The sequence below is a fragment of the Mytilus galloprovincialis genome, chromosome 10 (genome assembly GCF_965363235.1).
Source record: "Mytilus galloprovincialis chromosome 10, xbMytGall1.hap1.1, whole genome shotgun sequence".
Lineage (NCBI taxonomy): Eukaryota > Metazoa > Mollusca > Bivalvia > Mytilida > Mytilidae > Mytilus > Mytilus galloprovincialis.
In genome coordinates, this window is record NC_134847.1 from 35,690,141 (window position 1) to 35,704,025 (window position 13,885).

General features: G+C 33.7%; 1 protein-coding gene across 1 annotated transcript; it reads right to left on the reverse strand.

The window, feature by feature from the left end:
* Positions 1-767: 767 nt before the first annotated feature.
* On the reverse strand, positions 768-7,040 carry LOC143049112 (uncharacterized). Its single transcript, XM_076222879.1, has 2 exons — positions 5,816-7,040; positions 768-918 (listed from the first exon to the last, which is right to left on the reverse strand). The coding sequence occupies exons 1-2, from the start codon at positions 6,813-6,815 to the stop codon at positions 830-832; spliced, it is 1,089 nt and encodes a 362-aa protein (XP_076078994.1). The 5' UTR covers positions 6,816-7,040; the 3' UTR covers positions 768-829.
* Between the last annotated feature and the right edge of the window lie 6,845 nt (positions 7,041-13,885).

The following is a 13,885-nucleotide window of genomic DNA, read 5'->3' on the forward strand; positions in this document are numbered from 1 at the left end:
CCATTTCCATTCTCAATTTTTTGTTAATATTAAAATTACCCAATGACAGTCAGTTATATGTGAGGCCTCTTCATTCCTCTATATACATTTGTACTAGGTTTGTATTCTCCAGCCATTCAATACAGATAACTGACCTGGAAAAGATTTAATATGTCAGTATTTTACTATTTCAGATGCAACTCAATGCAGATACTTTATACATATATTATAGATAGTTATATTAATATATTATATTCTGTTGGACATATTTTTTTTAATTTTATTCTCAATACTAATTAATCAGCCTTTTATGGCAATCAACAATTGTTACAACGGTAAACCTGTATTTGTTTAATTGTTAGTTTCATAAAAATACCATGTATAAAGTCTTCCTTAGGCATGTTTTTTTCAAATGGAATTTTGGACCACTATGCATTCTAATTGGCATAATCCATATATGGGGGGGGGGGGGGCAATCTTTTTATGTAACGTAACTGTTATCAGTATTTTTGCATTTTCTGTTAACTGTTTTTGCCAAAATATCAAGGTGTTGTTAACATGTTAACAGACCCCCTTTTGCCCCTCCTCATACATAGCATGAGGATAACTTGTCTTATTCTAAGAAGAATTTCATATTCTCTTGCACCGTCCCTTGAAGATCTTTGCTGACTGGACACAGTATCTATAATCTTAAAAATATGTGTTTAAAATATATATTTTAAATATTTAAGAAGTTTGACTCTTCTGCATTAAGTACAAGAAGTGACTTCCTTTTAACTTGAGAGTAAATGTTCACCAAAATAAATGTGCGCTTTTATGCTGTTATTATTCACTGTAGGGTCCATTGTAATTAACTTCCTTGTAATGAAAAGAAGATCCCAATACCAACAACCATGATCATCAAATTGGTAAAACACATGGATCCATCTCCCTTAACGCCTGAAAATAAAGGTTTAAACTACGGATAATTATATTATGTTCTATGTCACTGGTACTTTATTTTACCAAAGTTTAAATTTCATAAATATATCAAGTAGTTATAAATTCAGGTAAAACATATGAACTCTGAAGGGAGACGTCTACGGAAATGGCGTCTGATGCTGTTCATGCATATCCTTCATGCGAATCAAAACTTGTTCAAATGTTTAATCAGAAAAAGAACCCCATCGGTAAATTTAAAGGTTAGTCTGGTATCTTAAGCCAATATTGTGGTGGTGAATTAAGAAAAATACACTCGGAATTGTGTACTCCGTGCTCTTCAACTTTGTTTTTTGTTGCCTTGTTTTCATTTTTGATCCAAGAGTATCCTTGCTGATTTTATAAGATACATCGTGTTTGTCAACTAATTAGTGTTGGTGACCATGACCCTAATAAAGCGTCGACTTCAGTCTTAAGGGACAGTTTTTATGTACGGAGCATATTCCTAATAATAAAGCCTGTATCCTATAAATATACACGTGCGTTCTTATAACTTTAAATATATAAATGCTATACTAGTGAATGATACTCTTCATGTACATGTATATCAGTACAAAATTTATTCAGTCGGAAACGGCGCGACATACGTACGCATTTTGATATCTATAACAAAGAAGATGTGGTATGATACAACTCTCCACAAGAGTCCAAATGACACAGATATTAACAACTATAGGTCAGCGTACAACCTTCAACAATGAGCAATCCACATGCCGCATAGTCAGCTATAAAAGGCCCCATAATGACAAATGTAAAATAATCCAAACGAGATACTTACGGCCTAATTTATGTATAAAACATAAACGAAAAACAAATATAACATATTCAATCAAACCAACGAAATACAGAACCAATGAACTGCTATGAAAACAGACGCCAGCATACATAGAAACTATTTGATAATTGATTTTTTTTATAACAACTGTAAATAAAAATTTACAATCGGGAATGCCGGGAGTTTTATTCCCTATTTGATTCAGTGTGGCTTCCCTAAAGGAAGATCTTTAATGACCTGAAACATTTGTATCTTCTTTATAATTTTTATAGAAGCTAATTGTACTTAACAATCCAATCGGTGACCAACGGAGACCGTGTGACAACACAACTACAAGTATTGTACATAATTATTACATTTCTTTGCGATGACATATGCAAATTTACTTCTAATGATCAAGTATTTCCTCCTGGGAAAAACACGTTTGCTTTGTAAAAGCAGAAAACAAAATTATTGGCAATAATATGTATCAGTCACCAGTGATGATATCGATATGAATCACGGTTGCAAAGTTTTTATCGCCTATGTATATACACGTGCCTTCAAAATAACCTTAAATATATAAACGCTATAATAGTGAATGCTAATTTATATAGATATAAAAGATGTGGTATGAGTGCCAATGAGACAACTCTCCATGAATATAGAACTAATTCAGACAGAAGCGGCGCACAATACGTACGCATTTTTGTACTTTGTAAACGTTTAATCAGTGATCAATAAGTCCGGTATTGTACATGACTTTGACATTTTGTTGCAGTGACATATTCAAATTTACCTCTACACTGTTCTACTTATCAGGTATTTCCTTGTTAGCAAACACTTTTGCTCTGTAATAAACCTAAATGCACCTATCCTAAGTCAGGGATCTGATTTTCAGTATTTGTCGTCTGTTTATGTGGTTCATAAGTTTTTCTTCTTTCTCGTTTTTTTATAGATTAGACCGTTGGTTTTCCCGTTTGAATAGTTTTACACTAGTATAGCTTGTTGTTCGGTGTGAGACAAGGCTTCGTGTTGAAGGTCGTACCTTGACCTATTATGGTTTACTTTTATAAGTTCTTACTTGGTTGGAGTGTTAACTCATTGGCACTCATACCACATCTTCCTTTATCTACCTTTAGTAATTTACACATTTGTCTATAGACTCTGGTAGATAGATGTCCTATTAGCAATCCCTCAAATTATTCTCATTTTTAAAGTTAAAAAGAAAAATCATATATTGCTCAACACTTCGATCGTGTTAATTTGGTGTATATTAAAGGTAGCAAATAAATAACGTGGAAGGTCGACTGATCACATGAGGCTTTAAGCTGATATGTAGTAATTATATGATCATGATGACTGTCTACTGTTTAAAAACATCGAATGTATATCCTTGAATATAGAAAAATCAATAATTCTTTTCGTTTGTAATTTTGTTTAGAGTCTTATTCATACTAATACAACAGCGCTGGATGCATTGAAGAATCAGTCGAGCCGATAGTCCTTTGATATGTATTTTCATATAAAATATGTGTATGAGAAAACTTTTCAAAATAGTGAATATGACGTGAATTTAAGCAACTATAGATGGTAAGCGTTCGGACTTCAACGATGAATGTAATACAAAGTTGAAGAGCATTACACACAAAACAAATCTGAATTATTTAAAACAAAAAGGGCTACGGCAATCTATAACTGGGGGTGAATAATCGTAAGTGTTTCGTAGTTTTATGTATTTCAAAATTTGATAATAAGCACATCTGAAAAATAGGAAAATATCAATGATAATTCGGGTCAAATTGTAAAAAATTTCAAACACGACCAAAAACCAAACAAAAAACGTATAATACAGACATACCGCCAAATGACAGGCTCTGAATTCTGTCATCAAACGCGAAAATAAATCTAGGTTACGTATTTTTTTTTATTTGTCCCATACCACACACAATGTGAACAATTTAATCGTTCAAACAGAGCTGTATGAATTATTTTGAAATTTCGGTTTGAGATGAGCTTTATAAAATTTATCAAATGCTAACCTTTTTTCGAATATCTTCAAAATAAGAATGCTGCAGGTTTTTTTTCGGATTTAAAAATGGTATTTGCTGCTAACAATTATATCGAGAGATCATCATGGTTGAAAAAATCAGCAAGAATGATTACAAGTGGCGAGTTTTTCAGTCGTTAGTATTTATAAATCTATACACACACATTTCTTTACTGTTTATTGTGACTCGTAAATTAATTCAGAAGTAAAAGAAAACATGGATATCTTAAAATCCACGAGTTTAATTTCTCTCTCAGTTATCAACATATCTAGGGACGACATCAAAAATTCAATGAAGGACAAAAAACTTAATTCACATAGTTTTTTCACTGACCCCCACACCCCCCCCCCCTTCTTAACTTAATTTGGGAAAAATTGATTGACCAATAGGGATATATGTAAAATAGATTTTAGATTAACAAAACTTGCAGCAATGTTGACCCCCCCCCCCCACCCCCAAACTATTTGATTTAAGTTTTTTATCCTACATCGATCTTTTGATGTCGTCCCTTACGACAAAAGTCAACATTTATTACAATTTGTGTATTCATCTGTTCTCGTTATCAAATAAATCGGTTATCTCTTTTGTGAAGTATACGTTGTCGTCTACTCGAGTTTCCCTGTGTCTCTTTAAATGAAGTCAAGGGCAAAAGATAATACCTCGCATTTTTCATATATGTAACAAATCATTTATTATCACCCAACCTGTTGCGGGCTTTTGAGAGATAACATAAAATAATCATTTCAACAACTCCTTATATTTTTACGTGCGACTCATTTAAATATAACATGAAATGAAACAAGGTGTCACATTTTAATTGCAAAACGATATAGATTTCTATTTTACGTTTTGTGGATTTCTTCGTTGTTGTGTTTTGTGCTCATTTCCTATGTAATGAGTGGTAGGGATGAGCCGCTGGAATAGGTCACTATTTCATGCTTCATGATATACGAAAAGGGTGAGAAATTCAGATTAAGTATATCAATAGGTTGATATTTTCCCTTGCTAGATTATATCATAACTATCTGAAACTAATCAAATGTCCGTATTTATTTTTGATGCGGTTAAACCACAGTTGTAAATGCATCAGCTATTTGTCAAACCAATTAAACTCTATTTATTCAATGTTGTATTTCCACTGATAATAGTTATAGATGCAATAAATCCGATCATTTTGACATTTGCACCTAATTAACATTCAAAGGTTTGTATACATGAAACACGCTAACAATTATTTAAAGAATTCCATATGAATTTGATAAATTATTATTGTATTGTATTATTGTATGAAAGTGTCAGCGTCCTTCAAGAGGGGACAGCTGATGTAACTTTTTATCAGTTTTTAATTAATGTTAAACTCAGTAAAAGTGATACTCTCTAGAGTATTACTACATTTATCTGACAAAACATATCTTTTGTCTTTTGAAATTGAAATTTCTTCATAATTAAAGATATAAAAGGCAAATAAAGAAAAGTGTTTAAGATGTGACGAATTTATTGGAAAAGCAAAGTGTGATTATTGCGACTGCGTTGCTTCTAAACAAGAACGTGATCATGAGCGGGACCTCCAATTTTTTTTATATACTAATGTACTAAAAGATGCAAAATATCCAAATATATCTATAGGTCTGATTTTGGTCAATTAATATATGACAAGGTATATATTTTTGATAAACAAAATATATGAAAAGGGTGGGATACTTGATGTATCAGCTGCCCACCCCTACCAAAAAAGTTTGAAGTGCCCCCCCCCCCCCCGAGGTTTGGTGTATTGCCCTGACTGCGACCTGTAATACAGCAGTTTTCTTTGGCTGGTGCTTCTATTATTGTTGTAGTATGAATAAATTATGTCATTTTGTGTCGTACCTTAGTCTTTAATAGCATACTATACAACATGGGTTTGTTCATTGTTGGAGGCTATGTGATAATCTGTAAGTTTTTTACCTTTGTGCATTAGGTGTTATTTGTTGTTTTGTCAATCATGCTATATGTGCTTATTGTAATACTGAATGGGGATTATACTATAACATAACATGTTGCTACAATAACATACCGTTATCATTTGCAGTTACATTGAATAACAATCTGTCACAGCTTGCATCTAAGCATCTTTGTGATGATAGAATCTTGAAAGAAAAACCGCCTATGTTGCCATTGAGATCGCCCGTTTGTGTCATTTTCTTTAACTCGTTTATAGTAGTGTTAAGATTGGATGGTACAGTTGTGTTTTTTGCGTCTAGATCATAAACATTTCGGTCAGTTAGAAAGATATCGATATACGTTTCGCTTGAAGCAGAAATGTTTGAGTTAATTTCAGGGTCAGAAAACCAAAGAACCTCGTTTTCCTGCCAGTGAAGTGTGTACGCCATGGAATCTACAAAATCATTTAAAATTTTCATTTTATCATCCGAATTTGATCGTCGGCGCCTACCAAAAATAGATAAATATTTCAACTTCAGTTTAACTAAGCGAACGGGTCTATCAAAACTAAAACTTGGAAGGAAAGACACAGTGCATTGTTTTAAAGTTTCGAACATGCTTATGATTGTTCGAAGTGACGAATCGGTCGAGGTTTTTAAGCTGGATTGGATTGTCCAAAATACAGAGAAGTAATCTGATGCATCTAAATTGCAAACGGAAATTGAAGGAGACTCTGGAACTGGTTTAACATAACATGGCGTGTGAGAATCAAACGCTAATCGCTTCACATCCTCACATGTGAAAGGTAAGTAAGGACGGAGAGTTTGCACTAAGGAAACTTGCAGACATTTTCTGACGGCATCTATCCACTGTTGTCCGTCCTGTGAAAAATCTTGATAACTTTGTGAATACAAATTACAAAATTTTGTAGCAAACGCCATTCCATAGTCGTCTTCTGTTCCGCTGCATTTAAACTTTGTCTCTAAACAGTCTCGATACCAAGAACAGTCTGCTCCTGAAGGACTGTAACATCGCGAGGGTAAGGTTAAATTAGACTCTGTATATTCCTGGCCATTTTCACATTTGCAATCATCATAAACTGGTCCGGACTCCACGTCATGAAGTTGATGCATTGATAATAACAATATGTTCTTGTGCTATCTCTGCAATGATATTTTCCTCCCGACTTCTCTTGCATATATACATTTGTAATACATGTTCCCCACTGATACTCTTTATAATACGAAGAATCTAGAAAACATTCAGTTACTCCACTCGGACCAGTATCGCGATCACAATTCCCGTCTACAACACGTACACACGACAGGAAAAGTAAATAATAGAAATATGATTGCGTAAACATGTTAAACAAAGTTACTTGATGAATTGACAGCCGAACCAGTTCACACATAACATAAATATTCAGAATTCAAACTTAAATTTATCTTGTTGGAAAATCCGAAAAGATAACCCATGACTAATCATGAATATGATAACGCTTTATCAAAAGAAAATTAAAGTAAACACATAATAGTTTTCGTATTACAAATTTACGCGTCTTACGTTAAAACATACAGCCAAAGATGACGTAGCATTGTTATTGCATGTACGATTTTTAGTATATTTCTAGCTAAACGTTTATCACCGAATGCGTTCGATATTGGTTCATTTTAAATATTCCGAAGACAACTTATTTGAATGACTTGTAACGTCCTTGCTAAGTGCGTTGAATCAAAAATGCTATGTTATGGTCTTCTTTTTAACGAAATTAATGGTTGGCTTACTATTCTTCATACATGTACCCAACTTCTTATTTTTAAAGTATACTAATTTAATTCTTGATGTAACGCGTCTTCTGATTGGCTGACGTTGTTTTGTTTATCAACTCATAATTTTGTCATTGAGTCATCAACGTTTTTTCATGATTTACTTCGGGAAAAAATGGAATTAGGAATTAAATTATACGAAATGACTTTAACATTTTTCTGCATATTCGAAATATGCGGATTATTCTGTGTGCACCACATTTTTTTTATGTTATTTCTCCATAGACAGAAACCATATTCATTTTTCGTCATATCCGGCATCAGGAAATGCATATTATCAACGGTACATGTTTGCAATGGTTTTGATCAGCTGAACAGTTCAAAGTTGTAACTAAAGACTCCAAAGAACCTGTGTCGGTACCGTTTTCTTCATATCTTCAACGAGGTCAATTTGGTTTAGTAAAAATCATCCTGAAAGGGGAAGAACTCTATCATGACAATTTCAGTCATTTAAGAGTATTTGTAGATCTAATCTTGCCCATTATTTATCATATTAAAAAATTCTACTTAACTACAACAGATAATCGACATAACATGAATACAAAATTTATTAAAAATAATATTTTGTAATTCCGGTTATGTTGGCTGGAAGGCGTGGTCACCGTACACATTTTAGAAATTTATACCATGATGAAGATTGTGGCTAAGTTTGGTTTTATTTGGTGTGTAGTTTCAGAAGTGAAGGTTTTTTGTAAGATATTAATATTTAAAGGGGAAATGGTAAAATTCGTCTTAAAAGGGCAATGACTCAAATACGGAGTCTTCTGATGATTTCTGCCATGTGAAATTTTTGTGTAGATCTTATCTGTCTCATTATTTGTCCTTATAAAGTTTATCATTATAGTTTTTAATATAATAGGCACATCTGACAAAAATAATCGATAAAGTAATCATCCGTGGAAAATAAATCTTTCAAGAAATCATCTGACAGTTTTGACATGAACGGACACCAAGTAGACAATAACAATCAAAACCAAGGAGTTAACAAAGACTCACAAAACCAAAGGACATTTACATTAACAGTTATAAATAATAATTAAGAAACAACACGAACTCCATTTAAAACCGGGAGTGAAATCAGGTTCTCCGGAAGTGTAAGCATTTCCGGCACCCATCGTGTTATTTCTTTGTTCAGTTCGGTAATAATGGAAGGTTATTATGACTGAGGAAGAATATCAGATATGATTTCTGACACACTTTTGTCATAATGGCCAACAGCTCATGATTGCGACCGTAAAATTTCTTTAGTGATGACCTTAATTTGATTGGTTCATAGCCCTGTCTTAGCAACTTTTAAGATAGCAGTATTCCTCGTTCAACAAAATCAACGTACTTTGAGCTAGCTTTAGAGTAACATATCAATTGAGACACATATACTCCATATGCTGGTGCCGCTGGGATGTTGCTACACAGAAATGGAAAGTTGACTATAGGAAAATTAAAATCATCGCGTTTGTCATAAATGTTGGTATTAAACCTACCATCAGTATTCAGTTCGAGAAAAAGATCTAAATATGAAGCAGATTTATCTGTGTCGGTAGTATCTTTAATTTCAAGTTCACTTGGATATATTAAATGTAAGTAATCACTGAATCTATTATCATTAAGAGACAGTACATCATCAATATACCGAAAGGTGAAATTAAAAGACTGGGCTAATTTCTTTTCTCCTTTCTGTACAAGCCCTTGGATAAATTCTGCTTCATAGGAATATAAAAACAAATCTGCAAGTAGAGGAGCGCAATTGGTACCCATTGGGATTCCAATAGTCTGTTGGAAGACCAAACCTCCAAATTCAACAGATATGTTGTCAATTAAAAAGTTCAGCATGGCAGTGATATCCTCGTCGGTATATTTTTACCTTGACTTTGTATGATTTTTCACAAAGTAAGCTGAATTCCAGCCCAAAACTAGATATTTAAAACGTCTAGTGCCCATTTTGTTAAAGAAACATAAGCTGACGAGTTCTTTCAGTCGAGCTTTAAGTTTAGTATGTGGAATAGTGGTATAAAGAGTTGAAAAATCAAGGTTTTAATGTTGGTACAATGTTTTAATGATTGAGATTGTAAATTCACCAATAACTCTTTTGAATTTTTCAGTATCCACATCTGATTAACACCACTTCTTGAATAAGCCGTTTCGGAATATTTCTGAAGTCCTTCTTTGACTGCAGTGAGTATGGCAGTAAGAACTTTAGAAAGGGGTTAAGTGGAACACTTGGAAGAACCTGCAATATATCTTTCATTATAAGGATTCTTGTAAAGCTTAGGAATCCAATATAAGGATGGAAGATCCTGGTCTTCATCCTTTGGATTAACACCAAAAAAGATTAGAACCGATTTGTTGTATTCCAGGATCTCCTGCTTCGTAAGTGTACTAAGTGTATATGTAGGATTTCCAAGTGTGTTATTTATCCCCAGTTCCTTAATCAGGCAGTCAATGTAGTGTTTCTTGCAAACAAAAACAATATTGTTTGAGACTTTGTCAGCTGGAACGACAACATATTTGTCATGGAGGCAAGACAACTCCTGTATGACATGAGGGTCTTTAAAGATGGAAGGAGCTTTGGTGCTTATTGACCCTTTAAGCTTACTTACTCTTATCTGAATCAATGACCTCACTGAATTAAACATTTGGAATATATCTACCCCTGTCAGATGTCATCTATTTCTGTAAAAAATATAGTTGAAATTAGTAATACATGTTTACCCTATGTTTCATGTTGGGCAATGTTGGCCCTTTTGGTTGACAGGTGGGGTTAACATACACGTTTTTAAACTATATACCCCTTATAACGGTTGTGGTAAAGCTGTTCAGGTTTGTAGTGGAGTTTATTATTTTTAAGTGTTAAGTTATCTTGTCCAAAGAACAAACAAACAAAAAAAGACGCTAGCAACTTCATCGGGAAATATTGAAATTACGCTTGATACATTTATAACGTCTGACGAGATTACCTTCACGAATAACCCTCAAACCAAAGGAAAAACAATAAAATAAATTTTAAAAACAAATTAAAAAAATTATGTAAGAACAGAAACACGCGACGAGCAATAAGTCATTAGGGAACATATGAATTGTTTGATTTTTTAACAGACAGTTAAAAAAGTGTATAATGTAAAAAAAATCAGTACTAGCTTGATGAAACCTGCGGGGAATATAGCAGATGAATATATCCGGTACTATAAAAATGAATTTCAAATTAACTGTAAGTGTACAAGTATAACGCTTCCAAAGCTCTTCTCTAAATTAGAAACGCGTAAAACCATTAACAAGAAAGCCCAGGATGTATAAGAACAATACAGGTGAAGACCAAGCAGGACAATAATATTCAATATTAGCTGTACCTGAAGGAGTTATGACCTTTAACTTTCGATCATGCATTTAAAGTTAAAAGTGAAAAGATGAGTCAAGACTTACCTTATGTCATAAGGTGGGTCCAGAGATATTCACCGATCATCTATGATGATAAATCTATTACGATTAAAAAAAAGAATTATGAACGTTATACTTAACACAAGATTCAATTGTGCATGAACTAATGAAATAATTAGAACATTTGGAGGGTACAAATCAAAATTGATAAAACGATGCATTTCGATATTTCACATGACAAGCATGATATCACTTTCAGTTTATGGGAAAAGTAAACGCAGGGAAGTGTTATTCAAGTTCTGAATCTGATGTTTCGGAAATTGTTACAAGTGTGACTACATGAATTTTTTTAGGAGAGAATATACAATAAATAACACCGATCTTTTGATTTTTTTTGAACGGTTTACAAAGAAAAATTTGTTTCACATGGAATTTTGCATGAATCCGAATAATGCTGAATATCTTGAGTTATTTTTCCCACCCAGAAATTCCTTTTTAGTACTAGTAAATATTTTGTTTAATTGAACCATTTGTATAACACTAACTTCTAATAAATCAAAAATACTGTGGTGATATCAAAATGATATGTTTCAATTCGATCAACATTAACTTAATTAGAATAAAATGTCACTTGGAAATAAATGACATTACAAAAATCATTTTGAAATTATAAAATCATTTTGAAAACTTTGAATTTTTCGAAAACCTAGAGACTTCCTTCCCAGGAATAAATAACCTTTTTTGGCCGTGTTTGGCACATTTGTTTGGAATTGTAGGTCCTCAATGCTCTTCAACTTTGTACTAGTTTGGCTTTGTAATTTTGATCTGAGCGTCACTTATGAATCGTAGACGAAACGCGTGTCTGTCGTATAAAATTACATTGTATAATACTGGTACCTTTGAAACTATTTGTACGAATTATTATACTAACGGTTCAACTGCATACAAAACTATTTATCTCAAAAAGGTTTTATTAAATAATGTAAAGCCTCGGTCACACCTTAAAGCCTCGGTCACACCATACCGGATAGCACGAACGGACGCCTAACGGATGAAAATAAAAGTTGTCCGTTGACAAAATTGTCATCCGTTGGGAGTCCGTTGATGTACTGACATAATAAACCGGACGCGTAACGAATGCATAATGGACACACACCGGATATGCATCGAACGAGAAACGAAAACGTAACGGACAGAACGGATGTCGAACGTACATCCAACGGACGAGTACCGCATAAAACGGACACGGATGGATTGAAAAAAAGTTATCCGTTAGGCATCCGTTCGAGCTATCCGTTAAGGTGTGACCGAGGCTTAACGGATAGGTCGAACGGATGCCTAACGGATAACTCTTTTTCAATCCGTTTATGTCCGTTAGACGTCCGTTCTTATCCGTTAGACGTCCGTCCATATCCGTTGCATGTCCGTTTAGCGCACGTTCTAACCGTCGACGTCCGTTCTGTCCGGTGGAAAATTTTGAGCATTTTCAAAACTTTGAACGGACTTCCAACGGATGAAATGTCCGTTCAGTGTCCGATAGCCGTCCGATTTGTACGGTACTGGTCCGTTTCGTTTCCGTTACGTGTCCGTTACACATCCGTTGGATGTCTGGCAGATAAATTCACCAACGGACTTCTACCGGACGTTTAACGGATAAAACGGATGTTGAACGAATGTGAAACAGACTTCTACCGGACGTATAACGGATAAAACGGACGATGAACGGAAATGCCTATTGGAAATTTCGTGTCAGAAATGCCAATAATGCCAGATATCTTAAAGTTCATGAATTCTTATTATTCATATTCATCGATCTTAGAGAAAGGACACGTCTTCACTATCAATCAGCTCTTATTCAGGTCAGCTAGCTAGCAAGATGAAAATGTTTGTAAATCATTAGTTTAGCTTTAATAATAGTCTTTTTTGTTTTAGATATTATTATTATTTTAAGTCGTAAAATTAAGTTGAATGTCAAATTCAATAAGAAGCTGTTTTTGAAAACTCAGTTATGTTTTCTTTAAACTAAGTAAAATTTTATTTCAAGCTTGTTTGATGGGGATAACTTCATGTCAAGTGATTGTTCAGAGAATCAGGTTATGTGAAATGTAGGCCATTCGATTTGAATTTACGTCTGTTGGTCTTTTTTTTTTTGCTATGCCATTGTAAGTTTATTTTCGATTTATGAGTTTGAATGTCCATTTTGTATCTTTCGTTTCTTTTTTAAACCAAATAATATTTACACTCAAACCAAGTCTATTTATTTACACTTAAACCACGTCTTCCTATTTACAATCATACCACATTTTCCTAATTACATGTATGTCTTGAAAATCTTAGCACGTTGCTTTATTAACAATCATACCACATGTCTTTATTGACAAACAAGTCACATGTCCTTATTGCCAATCAAGCCACATCTCGTTATTGACAGTCAAGCCACATCTCTCAAATGATAATGAAACCACGTCTTCGTATTGAACTTCAAGCCATATCTCATTATTGAAAATCAAGCCATAGCTCCTCGATGATAATGAATCAACATATCCTTATTCACTTTCAAGCCACATTTCCTTATCGAATAACAAGCCACAGCTCCCTATTGACCTTTGCGCTACATCTCCTCATTGAGCTTCAAGCCACATATCATTATTGACAATTTAACCACATCTCCTGATTGACAATCAAGCCACTTCTCCTTATAAAACTGCAAGCCACATCTCCTTATTGACATCAAGTCACATCTCCCACTCACCTTCAAACTACATCTCTTTAATGATTAATAGACAACATCTCCTTAATAACATTAAATCCACATCAGCTTTTTGACAATCGTTACTGCCTCTCCTAACTATCAATTATACCCATAGAATGTATCGTTTTAAAGGCAATCATACAACGTCTTATATTCATATTGATTCTTTTCATTATATGTTGTCTTTGGTTTACGGTCTCTTATAATTATTATTATCAATCTAGCCACACATACTCATTATCAATCCTGCCAT